This window comes from Scyliorhinus canicula, chromosome 2 (assembly GCF_902713615.1).
Source record: "Scyliorhinus canicula chromosome 2, sScyCan1.1, whole genome shotgun sequence".
NCBI classification, from domain to species: Eukaryota; Metazoa; Chordata; class Chondrichthyes; order Carcharhiniformes; family Scyliorhinidae; genus Scyliorhinus; species Scyliorhinus canicula.
This window is the reverse complement of record NC_052147.1, coordinates 89,577,178-89,600,060: the sequence shown is the minus strand read 5'-3', so window position 1 is coordinate 89,600,060 and position 22,883 is coordinate 89,577,178. Positions and strand designations below refer to the sequence as shown.

At 49.6% G+C, this 22,883-nt stretch overlaps 2 protein-coding genes across 4 annotated transcripts in view; one reads left to right on the top strand and one right to left on the bottom strand.

Moving 5' to 3' along the window:
* The window catches only part of lrrc57 (leucine rich repeat containing 57), a 40,381-nt gene extending 18,190 nt beyond the window's left edge, over positions 1–22,191 (bottom strand). Inside the window, exon 1 of one of the 3 annotated variants that reach the window (XM_038782482.1) lies at positions 22,171–22,191. Coding sequence is in view for 1 of the 3 variants with exons in the window: in XM_038782460.1 (XP_038638388.1) it covers positions 1,646–1,872 (227 nt within the window). In the remaining 2 variants the exon portion in view is untranslated. Of the gene's footprint in view, positions 1–1,645; positions 1,936–22,170 lie in introns of those variants that run through there. The other 2 variants (XM_038782471.1, XM_038782460.1) reach the window with 2 other exon arrangements.
* Positions 1,759–21,716, top strand: haus2 (HAUS augmin like complex subunit 2). Its single transcript, XM_038782494.1, has 7 exons — positions 1,759–2,016; positions 5,369–5,475; positions 14,492–14,596; positions 16,170–16,239; positions 18,857–18,989; positions 19,893–20,001; positions 20,727–21,716. The coding sequence occupies exons 1-7, from the start codon at positions 1,968–1,970 to the stop codon at positions 20,850–20,852; spliced, it is 699 nt and encodes a 232-aa protein (XP_038638422.1). The 5' UTR covers positions 1,759–1,967; the 3' UTR covers positions 20,853–21,716.
* Positions 22,192–22,883: the final 692 nt, after the last annotated feature.

Here is a 22,883-nt window from a genome sequence, read left to right as displayed (position 1 = left end):
GGCAGGAAGATCAAAGAGTGGGATGGGGTTGGGATTTGGGAGGGCACATTATTTAAGAGGGGAGAAATGAAAGGAGGCATGGTGACAGGAGACCAGTCTAGGAGGAATAGAAGGAAAAAATAGAAAAATAAATAAAAAGTTAAATTGCGACTCATTGTTTGGAGCGGCAACCAAAACATGCACGTGAACAGATTCAGGGAAAATTCAAGTTACACAGGTCTGGTTATGTAGTAATTATTTCTAGCAGAAAAAGACAATATGGGAGAGACCAAAATCAGAAGACCTATGGTTGATGAAGGTTGATGCAGGTAGGGCTGAGTTTGCATGTAGCATTGGTGAATTGTTGTCACGTTTTAGACGGAGGGATTTCAGGGTCATAGAGTGGACACAAAGATCCTTTTAAATAGAGAGACGTGGAGAATCTGGAAGAGTTGGATTCATAGAATCCCTACAGTGCAGGAGGCTGTTCAGCCCATCGAGTCTGCACTGACCCTCTGAACGAGCACCCCATACAAGCCCATTCCCCCGTCCAATCTCAGTAACCCCATCTAACCTTTGGACATTAATGGGCAATTTAACATGGCCAATCCACCTAACGTGCACATCTTTGTTCCCCTGAGAGCAGAGAAGGTGAAGAGGAGAGTTGATGGAGGTTCAGGATAGTATTGGTAGAGTAAATAAGTGGCAGAAGTATCAGAAACTAGAGAACACATTTAAGGTGACTGGCAAAAGAACCACAAGTCACATGAAGAAGCATTCTCTTTTCCACAGCAGATGATGATCTGGAATGCACTATCTGAAAGGGAGGTGGCAGCAGATTCAATAATATTTTTCAAGAGAAGATTGCTCAAATACCTGAAGAGGAAAGATTTACAGGCTAATGTGGGAAAGACATAAGTGGGATTTATTGGATGGCTCTTTAAAGAGCCGACACAGGCTTAATGGGCCAACAGGCCTCCTGCCATGAAATTCTTTGATTCTGTGAATCGATCTATGCATTTTACCAGAGACGGGGTGGACAGGATAATAGAATCATAAAATCCCTACAATGCAGAAGGAGGCTATTTCGGCCCATCGAGTCTGCACCAAACCTCTGAATGAATACTTCACCCAAATTCACTCCCCTGCCCGATCCCATTAACCCATTAATCTAAACAACACATCTTTTTGGACACGAAGGGGCATCTTAACATAGCCAATCCACCTAACCTGCACATCTTTGGACTGTGAGAGGAAACCGGAGAACCCGGAGGAAACCCATCCAGACACGGGGAGAAAATGCAAACTCCAGAGTCACCCAAGGATGGACCCGGGTCCCTGACGTGTGAGGCAACAGTGCCAACCACTGTGACACCCCAGCTCCAATGTTACTTGAGGTACCCACGAAAAGGACTGAATTCCACTATACAGAGGCTGGCAGGGAACGAGTCAGGGCGAAGATGAGATCGCTAAGTAGAGGGCAGGTAGTGGCAAGCTATGATTTAAAATTGTTTTTTTTAAACGTTGGAAATATTCAGCAGGTCTGGCAGCAGCCGCTTGTCAGACTATCACCTTCTGCTGATTATAAACGAGGTTGGATCTCATTGCCCCCCCCCCCCCCCCCCCCCCCCGGATCCCATTCCCTCCCTCAGATCCCTGCCAGTACCTGTCTCTGCGACCCGCTCTTCCATTTGTTGTGGGCTGGACGGGCGACGCCTTTATCCTGTTACAGGGCGGGCCACGTTCGCTCCATAATCCGGAAACCGACGGCAAAACATTCCCCCCAGGACTTCCGCTCCTGTACAATGTGTCATCTCTCCCACTAACCGCCGCTGACCACTCGCCTTGATGCGCCTCCGTGGTAACCGTTCCCGTGCAAATCCGCGCCCCCATCCACCCTCCACCAAGTCCAGTACGACACCGTCTCCTGTCCTCACCAACATGGAGAGACGTGACAATACGTCATCAGTCAGCACCCACGACAACAAATGACCTCACGGTGCGCGCCGCGGAATGAAGGTGGAGCGCGCGCAGGCGGTGAGCAAACGGTCGGAGCGGGAAATCATTGCGATTGCCAGCCCCAAAATACTAACCGTCAGCCGGAAACTAATCACCCCCGACCCTTCCAGTCACCTCCCCCACCCCCTCCCTCCAGTCACCTCCCCTCCACCCCCTCCCTCCAGTCACCTCCCTCCACCCCCTCCCTCCAGTCACCTCCCCTCCACCCCCTCCCTCCAGTCACCTCCCCCACCCCCTCCTCCAGTCACCTCCCCACCCCCTCCCTCCAGTCACCTCCCCTCCACCCCCTCCCTCCAGTCACCTCCCCCACCCCCTCCTCCAGTCACCTCCCCCACCCCCTCCTCCAGTCACCTCCCCCACCCCCTCCTCCAGTCACCTCCCCACCCCCTCCCTCCAGTCACCCACCCCCACCCCCTCCCTCCAGTCACCCACCCCCACCCCCCTCCCTCCAGTCACCCACCCCCACCCCCTCCCTCCAGTCACCCACCCCCACCCCCTCCCTCCAGTCACCCACCCCCACCCCCTCCCTCCAGTCACCCACCCCCACCCCTCCCTCCAGTCACCCACCCCCACCCCCTCCCTCCAGTCACCTCCCCCACCCCCTCCCCCCAGTCACCTCCCCCACCCCCTCCCCCCAGTCACCTCCCCCACCCCCTCCCCCCAGTCACCTCCCCACCCCCTCCCCCCAGTCACCTCCCCCACCCCCTCCCCCAGTCACCTCCCCCACCCCCTCCCCCCAGTCACCTCCCCCACCCCCTCCCCCCAGTCACCTCCCCCACCCCCCAGTCACCTCCCCCACCCCCCAGTCACCTCCCCACCCCCTCCCCCAGTCAACCTCCCCCACCCCCTCCCCCCAGTCACCTCCCCCACCCCCTCCCCCCAGTCACCTCCCCCACCCCCTCCCCCAGTCACTCCCCCACCCTCCCCCCAGTCCACACCCTCCCTCCCCCACCCCCGCCCCCAGTCACCTCCCCCACCCCCTCCCCCCAGTCACCTCCCCACCCCCTCCCCCCAGTCACCTCCCACACCCCCTCCCCCCAGTCACCTCCCCCACCCCCACTCCCCCCCAGTCCACCTCCCCCACCCCCTCCCCCCAGTCCCTCCCCCACCCCCTCCCCCCAGTCACCTCCCCCACCCCCTCCCCCCAGTCACCTCCCCCACCCCCTCCCCCCAGTCACCTCCCCACCCCCTCCCCCCAAGTCACCTCCCCCACCCCCTCCCCCAGTCACCTCCCCCAACCCCTCACCCCACCCCTCCCCCCAGTCACCTCCCCACCCCCTCCCCCCAGTCACCTCCCCCACCCTCCACCCCCCAGTCACCTCCCCCACCCCCTCCCCCCAGTCACCTCCCCCACCCCCTCCCCCCAGTCACCTCCCCACCCCCTCCCCCCAGTCACCTCCCCCACCCCCTCCCCCCAGTCACCTCCCCCACCCCCTCCCCCCAGTCACCTCCCCCACCCCCTCCCCCCAGTCACCTCCCCCACCCCCTCCCCCCAGTCACCTCCCCCACCCCCTCCCCCCAGTCACCTCCCCCACCCCCTCCCCCCAGTCACCTCCCCACCCCCTCCCCCCAGTCACCTCCCCCACCCCCTCCCCCCAGTCACCTCCCCCACCCCCTCCCCCAGTCACCTCCCCCACCCCCTCCCCCCAGTCACCTCCCCCACCCCCTCCCCCCAGTCACCTCCCCCACCCCCTCCCCCCAGTCACCTCCCCCACCCCCCTCCCCCCAGGCACCTCCCCCACCCCCTCCCCCAGTCACCTCCCCCACCCCCCTCCCCCAGTCACCTCCCCCACCCCCTCCCCCAGTCACCTCCCCCACCCCCTCCCCCCAGTCCACCTCCCCCACCCCCTCCCTCCAGTCACCTCCCCCACCCCCCTCCCCCCAGTCACCTCCCCACCCCCTCCCCCCAGTCACCTCCCCCCACCCCCTCCCCCCAGTCACCTCCCCCACCCCCTCCCCCCAGTCACCTCCCCCACCCCCCTCCCCCCAGTCACCTCCCCCACCCCCTCCCCCCAGTCACCTCCCCACCCCCTCCCCCACCCCCTCCCCCTCCCCCACCCCCTCCCCCACCCCCTCCCCCACCCCCACCCCCCCACCCCCTCCCCCACCCCCTCCCCCACCCCCTCCCCCACCCCTTCCCCCACCCCCTCCCCCAGTCACCTCCCCCACCCCCTCCCCCCAGTCACCTCCCCCACCCCCCCTCCCCCAGCACCTCCCCCACCCCCTCCCCCCAGTCACCTCCCCCCACCCCTCCCCCCAGTCACCTCCCCCACCCCCTCCCCCCAGTCACCTCCCCCACCCCCTCCCCCCAGTCACCTCCCCACCCCCTCCCCCCAGTCACCTCCCCCACCCCCTCCCCCCAGTCACCTCCCCACCCCCTCCCCCCAGTCACCTCCCCCACCCCCCTCCCCCCAGTCACCTCCCCCACCCCCTCCCCCCATCACCTCCCCCCCCCCCTCCCCCCAGTCGCCTCCCCCGCCCCCTCCCCCCAGTCACCTCCCCCACCCCCTCCCCCCAGTCACCTCCCCCACCCCCTCCCCCCAGTCACCTCCCCCACCCCCTCCCCCCAGTCACCTCCCCCACCCCCTCCCCCCAGTCACCACCCCCACCCCCTCCCCCCCAGTCACCCACCCCCACCCCCTCCCCCCAGTCACCCACCCCCACCCCCCTCCCCCCAGTCACCCACCCCCACCCCCTCCCTCCAGTCACCCACCCCCACCCCCTCCCTCCAGTCACCCACCCTGGTGCCCCCATAGCCTATCCCAGGCCATTGCCCTTCACCCACCACCATTCATCAGACCACAGTAAATAAGAGGCCATTAGGCCCATTGATCCTACCCGCCCATTCAATATGACAATGGCTGATCTTATTGTAGCCTTAGTTGCACTTTCTTCCATATCCATTGACTCCCTTGTCAATCCAAGAACTATCTAATTTAGCCTTGACTATATTCAATGACCTAGCCTTCGCTGCTTGCTGGCGAAGAGAAGCCATAGACTGACGACCCTCTGAGAGGAGGAATTTCTCCTCATTTCCATCTTAAATAGGGGACCCTTTATTTTGAAATTGTGCCCCAAATTCTAGATCCCCCCCCCGCGGGAAGGGAAACCTCCTCTCAGCATCTACCGTGTCAAGTTCCCTCATAATCTTGTATATCTCAATAAGATCTCCTCTCATTCTTCTAAAAGAGTATAGGCCCTCCTAGACTTGGATTCAGGATGATGATCTGAGTGAGATACTTGGGCTTGTATAAGTGACTGATTACAGGAACCCCTTTGCTCCCGACTCCTGGTTTAGAAGCCACAGCACCGAATCACTGATCTCTGCTGAACTCTCAGATTTTTTTTTTCTGCAATATTTCTTTTTCAGCCCATCTGCAAGTGAGAATGGAGTCTACAAACCCATGGGAGCCAGGGGTAGCAAACCCAGCAGCCAGTTTCCTAAAGAAGTGCCTGAGAAAAGGATTGTTGACACAGGTATTGCTATCTCAGCCTCGGAGGAGTTTAATGCCTCTTGCACCTTTCAAAATCGATACATTTACATTTTCCCTTTAAAATTACAGTTGTTTCCTCAGTCCTGCTTGCTTATACGGCTGTTCTTAATTCTTGAATCCAGTCAGTGGCTGTCCCTCCAATGACTTCCTATGAGGAAGACCCCAGCTCAGCTCCATCTGATGCTTGGTTAGGTTGACACCGATATATTTGAGGGTTAGCAGACTAAATGAGAGTACCCGAAACCCTAAAGAAAGACTTTCATTTATATTGCTACTTTCACAACCGCATTGGCCCAAAATGCTTCATGGCCAATTAAGTACTTTTGAAGTGTAGTCACTGTTGTAGTGCAGAAAATGGAGTGTTCAATTTGCACTGCATACTCCCACAAACAGCATTGTGGTCATGTTTTTGTAATGTTGACAGAGATAAATATTAGCCAGGACACCAAGGAGAGCTCCCTTGCTCCTCTTCACAATAGTGCAATGGGACTTTTAAATACACCTGAGAGGGTTACAGTTAAACCTCCCATCAGAAAGACAACACTGGAGCACCCCTTCATACTGCACTGCAGTGTCGGCCAGATTATGTGCTTCAACAGTTGAACCCGCTACTTTCTGTCACAAAGGCAAGAGTGCCAAGCCGCAGTGCCATAGCTGACATGAGTACTGAAGTTATTTGTAGAAACCACCCTCCAGTGTGGAATCAATGTTAACTCTGTTTCTCTTTCTGCAAATACTACCTGCTGAGTTTATCCAGCAATTTCTGTTTTATTTCAGATTTCTAGCATTTGAAGTATTTTGTTTTTATTACTCTCCAGTGTCTGCCTGATTGTGATCTGCCATCAAACTTGTCATCAGGTCAGCCTTGATGTGGAAAGCTGGTGAATTTTAAAAGAAGCTGCATCTTACAGGCCCTTTCCTGTCCCCTGGTGCCCAAACACACACACTGTCACTAAATTGTGCTCCTTAGCAATCCAGAATGAGACCCAGAATCAATTCTCCCCTTGTTCTGGATGATGAGGTCAGTTAGAGTAGCTCTGCCTCTTTTTTAAAACATGTTTAGTAAGAAAGGTTTTTCCAATATAACACCTTCACAACCATATTCAAACAATGATTACAATATTTCAACCCTCTTCTCCCCTCCCCCCCCCCCCACCCCAAAACCAAACCCAAAAAGAACAAAAATCAATCCCCCTGCCTAATATCTGACAGTGACCAGCTCCCTGAAGTAGGAATTTAATGGCTGCCACCTCAGATAGACACCATCCATCAACCCTCTTGAACACCGTTCACACCTATTATCTACCTTCGAAAAGACCCCACTCATCCGTGTCCTGCACAGATATGCCCTATGAACCAATTTAAACTGAATCGGGCCGAGCCTAGTGCATGAGGAGTGGCATTGACTCTGTGCCTTGCCTTTACAAAGATTTAGGGAGGAAAATTGGAAGGAGAGAGGATATTCGTTTTTACCGACTGCACCCTACCCGTCAATGTCAGCAGGAGGTTTTCCCACCTCTTCAGATCAGCCTTCACCATCTTGACCAGATCCCCAGAATTGGAGTGAGGCCCATTCGTTGGCCATCCGGAGTCCCAGATAACCAAAGCTGGACCTGGCCAAGCGAGAGGGCAACCTCCCCAGATTGTCTCCCTTCCCTGGGAAATTCACCAGAAAGCATTCACTTTTGCCCAAGTTCAATTTATATCCTGAGAAGGAGCCAAACCTCCCAAGCAGCTTCATTAACTCCTCTGCACTGATGAGAGGGTCCCTCAATTACAACAACAAATCATCCGTATACAATGATATCTTATGCTCCGACCCCTCCTCCCTCCACCCCCTTCGCTTTGTGGATGACCTCAGTGCCATGGCCAGAGGCTCAATTGCTAAGGCAAACCATAGCAGGGACAATGGACAACCCTGTCTTGTGCTTCTCATCAGGTGGAAATACTTCAAACTCGAAGCACTGGTATGAATGCTTGTGGTGCATCCCTATAAAACAGCTGGATCCAAGCTATAAATCTTGGCCCAAAGCCAAATCTCCCAAGAAACTCAAACAAATAACCCCACTTCAATCTATCAAACGCCTTTTCCACATCCAATTAAATAATCACTTCTGACTCAGGCTGGAGAGGGGGACAAAACAACATTACGCAGTCTCCGAACACTGGCCAACAACTGCCTACCCTTAATAAACTCCAACTGCTCCTCTAGGCACATAGCCAAGACCTTTGCCAACAACTTCGCATCAGCATTCAGTAACAAAATAGGGCAATACGACCCTCACTCTGCCAGATCCTTATGTATCTTTTTTTTAAAATTTAGAATACCCAATTATTTTTTTCCAGTTATGGGGATATTTAGCATGGCCAATCCACCTAACCTGCACATCTTTGGGTTGTGGGGGTGAGACTCACACAGATACTGGGACAATGTGCAAACTCCATACAGACAGTGACCTGGGGCCGGGATCGAATGCAGGTCCTAGGCGCCATGAGGCACTGGTGCTAACCACTGCGCCATTGTGCCACCCTTCTTTATAGGACATAGAACACTACAGCGCAGTACGGGCCCTTCGGTCCTCGATGTTGCGCCGACCTGTGAAACCATCTGAAGCCTATCTGACCTACACTATTCCATTTTCATCCATATGTCTATCCAGTGACCACTTAAATGCCCTTAAAGTTGGCGAGTCTACTACTGTTGCAGGCAGGGCGTTCCACACCCCTGCTACTCTCTGAGTAAAGAAACTGCCTCTGACATCTGTCCTATATCTATCACCCCTCAATTTAAAGCTATGTCCCCTCGTGTTGGTCATACCCATCCGAGGAAAAAGACTCTCACTGTCCACCCTATCTAACCCTCTGACTATCTTATATGTCTCTATTAAGTCACCTCTCAGCCTTCTCCTCTCTAACGAAAACAACCTCAATTCCCTGAGCCTTTCCTCGTAAGACCTTCCCTCCATACCAGGCAACATTCTAGTAAATCTCCTCTGAACCCTTTCCAAAGCTTCCACATCCTTCCTATAATGTGGTGACCAGAACTGCACGCAGTACTCCAGGTGCGGCCGCACCAGAGTTATGTACAGCTGCAGCATGACTTTGTGGTTCCGAAACGCAATCCCCCTGCTTATAAAGGCTAGCACACCATATGCCTTCTTAACAGCCCTATTAACCTGGGTGGCAACTTTCAGGGATTTATGTACCTGGATGCCGAGATCTCTCTGTTCATCTACACTACCAAGAATCTTGCCATTAGCCCAGTACTCTGCATTCCTGTTACTCCTTCCAAAGTGAACCACCTCACACTTTTCCGCATTAAACTCCATCTGCCACCTCTCAGCCCAGCTCTGCAGCTTATCTATGTCCCTCTGTATCCTATAACATCCTTCAGCACTATCCACAACTCCACCGACCTTCGTGTCATCTGCAAATTTACTAACCCATCCTTCTACACCCTCTTCCAGGTCATTTATAAAAATGACAAACAGCAGTGGCCCCAAAACAGATCCTTGGGGTACACCACTAGTAACTGAACTCCAGGATGAACATTTGTCTTTCTTCAAGATCTGGGCAGCACGGTGGTGCAGTGGCTAGCACTTCTGCCTTGCGGCACCGAGGTCCCAGGTATGATCCCGGCTCTGGGTCACTGTCTGTGTGGAGTTTGCACCTTCTCCCTGTGTCGGTGTGGGTTCCACCCCCACAACCCAAAAGATGTGCAGGATAGGTGGATTGACCACGCTAAATTGCCTCTTAATTGGAAAAAATCAATTGGGTACTCTAAATCTTCTTCATGATCAAGGAGATCTACACCTACTCCAATGTGGCCGGCAGCGCACCCCGAGACACCGAATCCTGAAACATTTCTAACAGCAACAGGGCCAACTGTCTTGCAAACTTCTTGTAGAATTCGATCGGGAATCCATCCGGCCCCGGCACGTTACCCGTCTACATCAGACCCATACATTTCATCACCTCCTCTAGGTCAGAAGGGGCTCCAGTTCCTCCCTTCTCTCCTGCTCCACCACCGGATGGACAAACCATCCAAGAACTCCAATATTGACAACCCATCCTTTGGGGGCTCCGACTTGTTACAATGAAAAAAAATCTCATTAACGTTCGCTGGGGCTGAGACCAACCTGCCACCGGAGTCCTTCATCTGCATTGTTTCCCAAGAAGCCACCTGTCACCTCAGCTGGTGCGCTAACAGGTGACTGGCCTTCTCCCATGCTCATAAAAAGCCCCCCTTCGTGGCCCTCCCATCTGCAATCACAATCATCCTTTGTCCTGTAATGATTACACGTGGTGGTTCACCTGCACAGGGCTTCTGCCTCAACGACCTGTGGGTACGGCCCAGCTTGGGAGAGGTACCAATTTCCTCCAACCCCACCATCTCTGAAAACAACTGCAACGTGAAATTTGTCAGACTCAGACCCTCTAGACCCTCCAGCAGTCCAACCACCCTCAAGTTCTCTCAACCGTTAGTGGACCCTGTTACCGCAGCAGCTTCCACCAGTCTGTCAAATCTTCCAAATTTGACACTAGTTTCTTTTCTCTGCTGCCTGGTCCTGTATCTATTGGGCATCCTCTTTATGTGGGATACTTAACCCATCAATAGAAACAAACTTGAGCCCAGATTTCCTACAAAAATTGGGTGAAAAGGGTCTGAATAAAGTCCTCTGACAGGAGCCACTTCATGTGTGACTTCTCCCTTGCATGTCTCCACCGGAAGTCCCAGCTCTACCTTTGTTGAATGAAAAAAAACTCACAGACCAGGGGTCCTGCTGCTCTCTTGACCTGAGTGAAAGGTTTCCCTAAAGGTTGTCTTACGTGGTGTCAGGGAAGGCAGTACAATGCTCCTCCTGCAGAATGTTTGAGGTGAGGGACGCCGTCAGTGTCCCTGCTGATTTCATCTGTGGGAAGTGCACCCAACTCCAGCTCCTCAAAAACCGTGTTAGGGACCTGGAGCTTGAGCTGGATCATTCGGGAGGCAGAGGGGGTCATAGATAGGAGCTTCAGGGAAGTAGTTACACCAAAGACTGGAGATAGATGGGTAACTGTAAGAGGGACTGGGAAGAAGCAGTCAGTTCCCCTGAGTAACAAGTATACCGTTTTGGATACTTGTGGGGGGGGGACTTACCAGGGGTAAGCCATGGAGTATGGGCCTCTGGCACGGAGTCTGTCCCTGTTGCTCAGAAGGGAAGGGGGGAAAGGAGTAGAACATTAGTAATTGGGGACTCAATAGTCAGGGGCACAGATAGGAGATTTTGTGGGAGCGAGAGAGACTCACGTTTGGTATGTTGCCTCCCAGGTGCAAGGGTACGTGATGTCTCGGATCGTGTTTTCCGGGTCCTTAAGGGGGAGGGGGAGCAGCCCCAAGTTGTAGTCCACATTGGCACTAACGACATAGGTAGGAAAGGGGACAAGGATGTCAGGCAGGCCTTTAGGGAGCTAGGATGGAAGCTCAGAGCGAGAACAAACAGAGTTGTTATCTCTGGGTTGTTGCCCGTGCCACGTGATAGTGAGATGAGGAATAGGGAGCGATTGCAATTAAACACGTGGCTACAGGGATGGTGCAGGCGGGAGGGATTCAGATTTCTGGATAACTGGGGCTCTTTCTGAGGAAGGTGGGACCTCTATAGACAGGATGGTCTACATCTGAACCTGAGGGGCACCAATATCCTGGGGGGGAGATTTGTTAGTGCTCTTTGGGGGGGGTTTAAACTAATTCAGCAGGGGCATGGGAACCTGGATTGTAGTTTTGGGGTACAGGAGATTGAGAGTATAGAGGTCAGGAGCACAGATTTGACTTCGCAGGAGGGTGCCAGTGTTCAGGTAGGTGGTTTGAAGTGTGTCTACTTCAATGCCAGGAGTATACAAAATAAGGTAGGGGAACTGGCAGCATGGGTTGGTACCTGGGACTTCGATGTTGTGGCCATTTCAGAGACATGGATAGAGCAGGGACAGGAATGGTTGTTGCAGGTTCCGGGGTTTAGGTGTTTTAGTAAGCTCAGAAAAGGGGGCAAAAGAGGGGGAGGTGTGGCGCTGCTAGTCAAGGACAGTATTACGGTGGCGGAAAGGATGCTAGATGGGGACTCTTCTTCCGAGGTAGTATGGGCTGAGGTTAGAAACAGGAAAGGAGAGGTCACCCTGTTGGGAGTTTTCTATAGGCCACCTAATAGTTCTAGGGATGTAGAGGAAAGGATGGCGGAGATGATTCTGGAAAAGAGCGAAAGTAACAGGGTAGTTGTTATGGGAGACTTTAACTTTCCAAATATTGACTGGAAAAGATATAGTTCGAGTACATTAGATGGGTCGTTCTTTGTACAATGTGTGCAGGAGGGTTTCCTGACACAATATGTTGACAGGCCAACAAGAGGCGAGGCCACATTGGATTTGGTTTTGGGTAATGAACCAGGCCAGGTGTTAGATCTGGAGGTAGGTGAGCACTTTGGAAACAGTGACCACAATTCGGTGACCTTTACGTTAGTGATGGAAAGGGATAAGTATACCCCGCAGGGCAAGAGTTATAGCTGGGGGAAGGGCAATTATGATGCCATTAGACATGACTTAGGATGTGTAGGTTGGAGAAGTAGGCTGCAAGGGTTGGGCACACTGGATATGTGGAACTTTTTCAAGGAACAGCTATTGCATGTTCTTGATAAGTACATACCAGTCAGGCAGGGAGGAAGGTGTCGAGCGAGGGAACCGTGGTTTACCAAAGAAGTGGAATCTCTTGTTAAGAGGAAGAAGGAGGCCTATGTGAAGTTGGGGCGCTTGATAGTTACAAGGAAGCGAGGAAGGATCTAAAGAGAGAGCTAAGACGAGCAAGGAGGGGACATGAGAAGTCTTTGGCAGGTAGGATCAAGGAAAACCCAAAAGCTTTCTATAGGTATGTCAGGAATAAAAGAATGACTAGGGTAAGAGTAGGGCCAGTCAAGGACAGTGGTGGGAAGTTGTGTGTGGAGGCTGAGGAGATAAGCGAGATACTAAATAAATACTTTTCGTCAGTATTCACTCAGGAAAAAGATAATATTGTGGAGGAGAATGCTGAGACCCAGGCTATTAGAATAGATGGCATTGAGGTGAGTAGGGAAGAAGTGTTGGCAATTCTGGACAAGGTGAAAATAGATAAGTCCCCAGGGCCTGATGGGATTTATCCTAGGATTCTCTGGGAAGCCAGGGAAGAGATTGCTGAGCCTTTGGCTTTGATTTTTAGGTCATCATTGTCTACAGGAATAGTGCCAGAGGACTGGAGGATAGCAAATGTGGTCCCTTTTTTCAAGAAGGGGAGTAGAGATAACCCCGGTAACTATAGGCCGGTGAGCCTAACGTCTGTGGTGGGTAAAGTCTTGGAGAGGATTATAAAAGATACGATTTATAATCATCTAGATAGGAATAATATGATTAGGGATAGTCAGCATGGTTTTGTGAAGGGTAGGTCATGCCTCACAAACCTTATCGAGTTCTTTGAGAAGGTGACTGAACAGGTAGACGAGGGTAGAGCAGTTGATGTGGTGTATATGGATTTCAGTAAAGCGTTTGATAAGGTTCCCCACGGTCGGCTATTGCAGAAAATACAGAGGCTGGGGATTGAGGGTAATTTAGAGATGTGGATCAGAAATTGGCTAGTTGAAAGAAGACAGAGAGTGGTAGTTGATGGGAAATGTTCAGAATGGAGTTCAGTTACGAGTGGCGTACCACAAGGATCTGTTCTGGGGCCGTTGCTGTTTGTCATTTTTATAAATGACCTAGAGGAGGGCGCAGAAGGATGGGTGAGTATATTTGCAGACGACACTAAAGTCGGTGGAGTTGTAGACAGTGCGGAAGGATGTTGCAGGTTACAGAGGGACATAGATAAGCTGCAGAGCTGGGCTGAGAGGTGGAAAATGGAGTTTAATGTGGAGAAGTGTAAGGTGATTCACTTTGGAAAGAATAACAGGAATGCGGAATATTTGGCTAATGGTAACATTCTTGGTAGTGTGGATGAGCAGAGGGATCTCGGTGTCCATGTACGTAGTTCCCTGAAAGTTGCCACCCAGGTTGATAGGGTTGTGAAGAAGGCCTATGGTGTGTTGGCCTTTATTGGTAGAGGGATTGAGTTCCGGAGCCATAAGGTCATGTTGCAGTTGTACAAAACTCTAGTACGGCCACATTTGGAGTATTGCGTACAGTTCTGGTCGCCTCATTATAGGAAGGACGTGGAAGCTTTGGAACGGGTGCAGAGGAGATTTACCAGGATGTTGCCTGGTATGGAGGGAAAATCTTATGAGGAAAGGCTGATGGACTTGAGGTTGTTTTCGTTAGAAGAAGGTTAAGAGGTGACTTAATAGAGGCATACAAAATGATCAGAGGATTAGATAGGGTGGACAGCGAGAGCCTTCTCCCGCGGATGGAGGTGGCTAGCACGAGGGGACATAGCCTTAAATTGAGGGGTAATAGATATAGGACAGAGGTCAGAGGTGGGTTTTTTACGCAAAGAGTGGTGAGGCCGTGGAATGCCCTACCTGCAACAGTAGTGAACTCGCCAACATTGAGGGCATTTAAAAGTTTATTGGATAAGCATATGGATGATAATGGCATAGTGTAGGTTAGATGGCCTTTAGTTTTTTTCCATGTCGGTGCAACATCGAGGGCCGAAGGGCCTGTACTGCGCTGTATCGTTCTATGTGGTGGTTTCCTCAATCTCTCATGGATCACTACTTCCTTAGTTTGCATCTTCTTCCACAGCCTGCAAACTTTAAACAGTCGTGCTGGATATCATCAACAAGCTTTCTGAAATCAGTCTGAACTCCTGATTCCAACTCAGCCTATTCTACCATGTTGTTTTCTGTATCGTTCTTCAGCAAAATCTATAATAGGATTTCATTGCTCTTCCAAGCATTGTGTCTGGCAGCATTAGCAAAATGGGGAGTGAGTCGAATGTTATTCTTGTTATGATTTGTGCATTTGTTTTATTCCCAGATTACTGACATGAAATTTTTCTCCCTGTCAAACAGAATAGTTTGGATTTGAATAAGATAGAGTTTGAAAACACAGTACCATTTGTTCAACGCTTCAGACTAATAGATGAAATTTCATACACGAATGCAGAACTTGAGCAGGTATCGGCATTTTTCACCTCTAGACAATAAAACTATTCACTTTGTAATGGTGGGAAGAAGCTAAATACAACAGCAACTTTACTTTGTACAGAAGCCTTTAACTTGCTTCCCAAGGTAATGGCAAAAGCAATATTTTTTTAAAAACGTTTGACACAAATTTAGGACAGACCATGCCATGGACACCTGCCAATACAGGGCTAGGTTTCTAGTGTACAATAGGATCCAATAACGGGTGCTGGAGTGGTTCCATGTACACAGATCATTAAAATGTCATGAATATGTATGGCAATCATCAAAAAGTCCAAAGGAATGTTGCTCTTTATATTTAGAGGAATAGAATATAAGGGTGTCTTCGATTATACAAAGCCCTGGTTAGACCACAGCTGGAATTACTGTGAGCAGTTCTGGGAACCACTCCATAGGAAAGTTATATTAGCCTTGAAGGAGGTGCAGCATAATTTACCAGTGTTAAATTACAAGAAAAGTTTGGGTTTATTTTCTGTGGAAGGGTGATTTCAAGATATTGAGGGGAACCTTAGGTAGAGAGAGAGTATGTCTGCTGGTTGGGGAGTCTAGGTTGGAGATTAGAGCCAGACCTTTCAGGAGTGCTTCTCCTTTGGGCTTTGCATATGCTACATGGAGTCACCACAATGGTGTTGTTCATATCACCAGCATTTTTTGGATTTAGTGGGTGACTTTATAGCCAGGTGCCCTTCCTGCTGCTAACCCTTTCTATTTATCTGGGCTGGGCACTGGGATCAATACACCCGGTTTACCTGCACGGTTGCTAGGTTTTTCAGTGGCCATCTATTCCTGGAGCTGGACTTGAACTTGGGGCTCACTGCCTTGTTGGTAGGAGCACTACTAACTGTGCCACTCAGGCTCCAGTCATTTGACAAGTGAAATTGGGAAATATTTCAACACACAAAGGGTGGTAGAAGTTTGGAATGCTCTTCCACAAATACAGTAAGAAGTCTTACAACACCAGGTTTATTTGGAATCACGAGCTTTCGGAGCATAGCTCACCTCCAAAAGCTTGTGATTCCAAATAAACCTGTTGGACTTTAACCTGGTGTTGTAAGACTTCTTACTGTGCTCACCCCAGTCCAACGCTGGCATCTCCACATCATGGTTTCCACAGGTAGTAATTGATGCCAGATCAATAGTAAATTTAAAATGTAACGGTTGATAAATTCTTATTAACTAAGGGTTGGACATATGGAATTATATCACAGATCAGCCGTGATCTTGCTGAATAGAGAAACGGGCTCAAGGGACTAAAATTATTTTTGCCCCTATCACAGACAACCCGATGCTGTCCTCAACCAAATTTACACAAAACATGTTCAGCAGGAGGCACTGAACAATAGAAACCTTGGCTGATCAACCAAGGGGCACAGAGGCCACTGATATGGCCCAAATTTCCAGCCTGACTGAAATCAGATCACTCAACACAGACCAGTAAAGCAGCATATCTTGGTCTGTGTGGCCAGGAGTGCAATCACCCTTCCAAGCTACTTGAGGAGTCTCTGCCATGTACTGTTGTTAATGTTTCTTCACTTTTGGCCATCAGAAATCTCTGGAGTTAAAGCTGCTGAAGTTGCAGAATGACACAGCAGATATCACCCACCCGGTGTGTTTGAGTAAGTCTGCTGCCGGTAGTTGTGTGCGTGTGTGAAATATTAATGGGGCAGACAGGTTATTGGGTGGATTTGACATGTTCCTGTAAGGGACTGGAATCACTTGAAGCCGGACCATGGAAGTGTGATTGGTTACTTCCCTCTAGGATATTTGTTGGGGTTTTTAAAAAAATGTTTTTTATTGAGTTTTCATATTTTATATCCAACAAATTACAAATTATTAGAAAAAAAACACGCAAAAATTAACATGTATATTTACAGGTAAGCATCTTCATAATAACAACTGTGGCCGCCCCCTTTTAGCCGGCATACATATTTTACATTCCCCAATATGGCCGAGGCACATGTTTATAGGCATTTATTTTTTGCAGTTTGGTTTTGGGCCTTAGCTTGCCATCAAACCCCCATAACAGTCCTGTACCCCCCCCCCCCCCCCCCCCCCCCCCCCCCCCGGGCTACCTTCCCCCGATTCCCGTCCATTTTCCCCTGATTCTTGGCCACCCGACTATTCTTTTTTTTTTTTAAATTTAGATTAGCCAATTATTTTTTCCAATTAAGGGGCAATTTAGCGTGGCCAATCCACCTACTATGCACATTTTTGGGTTGTGGGGGCGAAACCCACGCAGACACGGGGAGAACGTGCAAACTCCACACGGACAGTGACCCAGAGCCGGGATCGAACCTGGGACCTCAGTGCCGTGAGGCGGTTGTGCTAACCACTAGGCCACCGTGCTGCCCTCCACCCGACTATTCTTCTTCTTGTTCGTTGGCCACAAACAGGTCCCGGAACAGTCACGTGAATGGCTCCCAAGTTCTGTGGAAGCCGTCGTCTGACCCTCGGATGGCGAATTTGATTTTCTCCATTTGGAGAGATTCTGAGAGGTCGGACAGCCAGTCTGCAGCTCTGGGCGGTGCTGCTGACCGCCAGCCAAACAGGATTCTACGACGGGCGATCAGGGAGGCAAAGGCAAGGGCGTCCGCCCTCCTCCCCAGGAATAGATCTGGCTGGTCTGAAACCCCGAAGACCGCCACTATCGGGCATGGCTCCACCCTCACCCCCACCACTTTGGACATAGCCTCGAAGAACGCTGTCCAGTACTCCACAAGTCTGGGGCAAGACCAGAACATGTGGGCGTGGTTGGCCGGGCCTCTTTGGCACCGTTCACATCTGTCCTCCACCTCCGGGAAGAACCTACTCATACGGCTTCTTGTTAAGTGGGCTCTATGTACCACTTTTAGTTGCGTCAGGCTGAGACTTGTGCACGTGGAGGTGGAGTTGACCCTATGCAGTGCTTCGCTCCAGAGTCCCCACCCTATCTCAATCCCTAGGTCATCCTCCCATTTCATTCTTGTTGCATCCAGTACGGTGTCGTCCCTTTCTACCAGTCGGTCATACATGTCGCTACAGTTCCCTTTCTCTAGGATACTTGCGTCCAGTAGGTCTTCCAGTAGTGTCTGTCGTGGCTGTTGTGGGTACGTCCTTGTCTCCTTTCGTAAGAAGTTTTTGAGCTGCAGGTACCGTAGCTCGTTCCCCCCCGGCTAGTCGAAATTTCTCTGTCCAGTCGTCCTGTCGTCCGTGTATAGGTCCCTGACTGTCAGTGTCCCCCCCGTCCTGCCTCCACCTTTTGAAGGTGGCGTCAGTCAGTGCTGGTGTGAACCTATGGTTGTTGCAGATGGGAGCCTTGTCTGACGTTTTGGTCAGGCCAAATTGCTGCCGCAGTTGGTTCCAGGATTGGAGGGTGGCTGTCACCACTGAGTGACAGTGGAGTGTTTTTTGGGTGGGGATGGGAGTGCTGCCGTGGCGAGGGCCCGGAGGGAGGTCCCCATGCAGGAGGCCTCTTCCGCACGCACCCACTCGGCTTCTGGCTTATTTGTTGGGTTTTTAACCATAGACCAGTGGCTTTTTATCTCGTTATCAGACCATTAAAAAAAAACAGATTTATTTAAGTTTTGTGACATTCCCCAGAGGGAATTTCAATTCCGATTCCTCGTCCAATCTCATAATTACTAGGGTACTGTATGGACTACCTACCCCTGCCAAAATATCTGTTCTAATACATGAGCCTAGGTTTTATGAGAAAGTAAACAGTTTCTGATTCATTACATGGGGAATGTATGGAACAGACTGCAGATATGTGAGAAATGGGTAGTTGAGGGAGTGAATGAGTGAGGCAGATTAGGATTCAGAACCAAGCAAATTTAAGAGGCCGATTGGGCTGATCACCGCCAGTGTGACCTAGTGCTGAATGTACTTTGATGGGTTTATCATGCATTCATTGTGGACCTTGTAGCAGTAATTTCAAAGGGTCCCAGGCTCTCACTCCAGTTTGTACTGAGCTAGCCAGTCTCACTCCTGAACCAAGTAGGGGTAAATCAGCCAGGGTGCTGCCCCTGATCACTGGTTGTATGGCCTGTCAGTGCTCAAATGAGGAACGGCCATTTAGATAAGCTGCCACCTGTGAAATTATGTCTGGTGCGAATTAGCACTTTCAATATAAAAGGGGCGACATTAGCAGGGAGGGGAAGGACTGCACTGATTTGGTGTGTATTGTAAGTGCTGCATGTCAGATACTCAGTGCCACAGCATCCGATATTTGACATGTTTCTCTTGTATTGCTAGCTGAGAAATACAGTCGGCTTCAGTCGATGAACAGCCACTTGGAGGCAGTCTTGCAGGAGACAGTGTCATTGAAGCAGCGTTTGGTTCAGCCTACTTGCCATCACTGCCTGCCTGTTGAAGCCAATTATCACAGGTGAGCTGTAGGACATCCCAACTGTAACTGGCTTTGCTGATATCAGCACCACAGTAAATGGTATATCATTTGGGCCCATAGAATTCTGTGGCATTACAATGTAGATTCTGTAGCAAGTGTGGTTACATCTTGAAGACATCCCTGTTTGATTTTAATATTAGGCTTTGTGGGTGAAACTGGGAACATTGTGTTATTTGTGGTTTCAAACCCCACCGCAGGGCTTGAGCACATTATCTAGGGTGCACTATTGGACCTGCTGATGAAACATAAAACCAAGGACCATCTGCACATTCAGGTTGATGTAAATAATTCCATGGCACTGTTTTGAAAAAGAACAGGAGATTACTCCCGGGTTTGCTGGACAATATTTATCCTTCACCCCATAACTCATTAGCATATTATGTGGCTACCAGGATGGTAAAAGGTGAACTAAAGAGAGAGTCTTTCTTCATCTGGCAATTTCCACGTTCCTATGTAACTACTACTAAAACATGTTAAATGCTCAACACCACATGCTATTTGTGAGATTGCTGAGTGTTAATTGGCTGCTGTGTTTCCTACACTACAACAGTACCTGCACTTAGAAGTATTTTATTAGCTGTGAAGTGCTTTGGGACATCCAGTGGTCATGAAAGGTGCAACATAAATGTACGTCCTTCAATGGTAATAACCTAATTGCAACTGAACCCAACATTGTGAGAGAGCTGGAGTCATATCAGTAGAGAGACAATTAGCAAGTAAAGGATCTGGATTAACACCAGTAAAGATACAGTCAGTAACACAGGTCCTTGGGGAAGAGAAGAGAGCTTCTGAATGATGTTGTGAAGGAGCTGGATTTACATCAGTAGGGATACAGTCTCTGCTACCTTTATCTCCCTGCTATTCACATTAATGTTTCCCTAGGTATGTCTCTGAACTCCTACCTATGATGGTTAATTTCATTGCAAAACTCGACTCCAATCTGCAGCTGATAAACAGCATCCCTCAGGTGACCAAGAAAATGAATCTAATGGTAAGTTAACAGTGGAAATTTCCAACTGTCTTTATAAATTTTTGTTCTTTTTTTGGTGTGGAATGGAACTTATTCCATTTGTCATTCAGTATCTCAGCCTGAATCAGAGGCATAGTCCATTCTACACTGTCCCATCGAGCGCTCTGTCTGCAACATCAGTTCATCGAGCGGCACAGTGGTTAGCACTACTGCCTCACCGCTCCAGGGACCTGGGTTCAATCCTGGCCTCGGGTGACTTCTCCGTGTCTGCGTGGGTTTTCTCAGAGTGCTCCGGATTCCTCCCACAGTCCAAAGACGTGCAATTTGGATGGATTGGCCGTGCTAAAAAACCCCTTAGTGTCCAAAAACTAAGGTTGGATTACGGGGATAGTGTGGTGGCGTGGGCTTAAATAGGGTGTTGCATCCAAGGGCCAGTGCAGATTCGATGGGCCGAATGGTCTCCTTCTGCACTGTAACTTCTGAGAGTCTTAGATGGGAACTTGGAAGGGAGCTTTACTCTGTATCCAACTGTGTACTGGGGTTGTTTGATGTGACTGTAGAGGAGAGTTACTCTGTGGTAAACCTGCATTGTGCCTGACCTAGAAATGTCCAGTACAACCAAGCATTAGTATTAGAAATAAAGAAATGTTCTGCTTCCTAACAATAATGTTCATCCACTTGTAATCACCTAATAGAAAGATGCACTAAGACTATCAGCTTTTGAAGACTGTCTGTTATCTGTTTAGGAAAACCTAGTTGCCAGGATGGTGTCTGAAGTACTGAAGCTGAAGGAAACCATGGAATTTATTGTGAAGTGGAGAGAACAGCAGAAAACTGAATTGGAGAGCTGGCAAGCACATGATGCTCTCTGACTGGGAAGTCACCACCCAGATGGTGACTAGAGCTGTTTGAGTTTCTAGAATTGAATATGTGAACTCACTGTAGATGGTCTTACAACAGAAATAAATCTGTGTTTGTGATTGGGTGACAACTCTGCTGTTTCCTTGGGTCATCAGTTGCGGGAATTGTCCAACAAACTGATAATGCTGAGAACGCTCAGCATCTGTGCAAAAAGCAGATAAGCTAATATGTCAGGTATAAACCCATGATCATTCCCTGTAGTGCTGCCCTGTAGTGCTACAGTGTGCATCTCTGACAGGTTTTTCTTGGCAGTGTCTGTGCCTGCTGTTGTACAGGTACTGACTATTTCTTGGGAACAATTCCATGGGTATCAATACTCCTCTGGTGTCTCACTCGAGCAACCAATCATCCTGTTAGCCCACATAGGAAGCATCACCAAGGCTATTTTACAGTGTAGCCAAGTCCAAACTTGTCCATCTGTGTGCAATTTTCAGAAGTGTCACTGAATCATGACTAGCAGCAGAACCAAGACTATTGTTTCTCAGCCTCAATTCATTGTCCCAAATCAGGAATGAAACTGGGGCCCTTCATTCAGTGCCTTTACTCTTGATGCCACTGGGAGATCGGTTATCCCAGGTAAACAGGGTGTTGACTTATCCTGATCAGACCTTGCACATCATCAGAGAGAGTCAGCCCCAAACACTTAGCACACAAATCAATCTTTATAGTTGAGTTGGTTACCTTATCGAATTTTATGCTCCCAGTGATGACCTTGCCTTTCCGCAAAGGATAATAGTTTCTCACACATTCCTTTTTTTAAAATCAGAAATTGATTAAGGTTATGCTCATTTGTAAATAAAAGATTTTTTTGTATACTTAGTGATTTTTGGAATTTTATTAAAATAAAACAGCACCAGATGCACTAACTGGAAGCATAAGGGAATCACCCATCAACCATATCAATGCTGGGGCTACGAGAGCCATCAAAGCCTGTCCAACATCTACCGAGTTTAAAGCACCAATGTGATGAAATATTCACCGTTGACCTGAATAGGTGCAGTTGCAACAACTCGCTATGCTTGACACCTTCTGGGATATAACAGTTTGCTTAACCAACAAGTTTTCTACTGTTATGTAAACAGCATTGGCTTCAAGCTTCCAGCTCAATCCTGCCATGGGCTTTATCACCGATCTTTCTAGTTTTTGCAGATCATGGAAAACTTGGAAAAATAATGGAAATTTCAAGAAAAAGGCTCAAAGTAATTGAAAAGCCACAGAATTTTGTAAAGACTTTGGCAGAATTCTAACATTTATCCAATGTCCACTTACCCCGTCTCTGTAATTTTGTATGCCAGAATCCAGTACAGGTTTTGTTCTCCTGCCTGATCCAATTTCCGCTGCTTTGGAGACTGCTATAACAACAGCAGTCATTAGCCATGTAGCTTGTCAATCAAGGTCAGCCTATGTACCAGATTGGCTGCTTTGTACAACTCCAGAAGAACAGCAGTGATTGGCCCGAGTCCCTAGTCCTAGTCACACTTGCTTGCCTTGTGTGAAGGGACACAAAACCAGGACTGTTTTCCTGTAATTTCACCCAATCCTTAATACCTTTTAGCTAATTAGACTCTAGCTATTACAGTCTGAGCCCACTATCTGATTCTAAGCCTGTTTCGCTGCATATGCTGCTGATGTGAGAATTAATTCCCTTTTGAATGATTGGCCAATCAGGATTTATATTAGCACGTTATAATTAATTCCGTATGTGTTAGCAGTGAAAGCTTTCTGCTATCCAGCCATAATTCACTCAGCTGAGGGCCCTGGATAGTGGCCAAGAATGGCAGCATCCTTCCCCTTTCTTATCAGAGACGTTCTGAAACCAGTTGGTGCTTTGGCTGAAGTGAGGCGCTGCTCCATGGCATTCCTCAATCCTGTGCCATTGTTAATATTTCTTGACTAAAGCTTGGTGAAGTTCCTTCAGTATTTTAAATGATGCTATTTGAGATTATTTTCCTGTAAATGGGAGAGGCTCTGCTTCAGCCGCC

Excerpts from the sequence above, each read along its gene's own strand:
- haus2 (XM_038782494.1), top strand. The coding sequence starts at position 1,968 with ATGACCTCACGGTGCGCGCCGCGGAATGAAGGTGGAGCGCGCGCAGGC. Across the intron at positions 16,240-18,856 it reads CACCCACCCGGTGTGTTTGA|CTGAGAAATACAGTCGGCTT; the intron begins GTAAGTCTGCTG and ends TTGTATTGCTAG. Across the intron at positions 18,990-19,892 it reads GTTGAAGCCAATTATCACAG|GTATGTCTCTGAACTCCTAC; the intron begins GTGAGCTGTAGG and ends ATGTTTCCCTAG.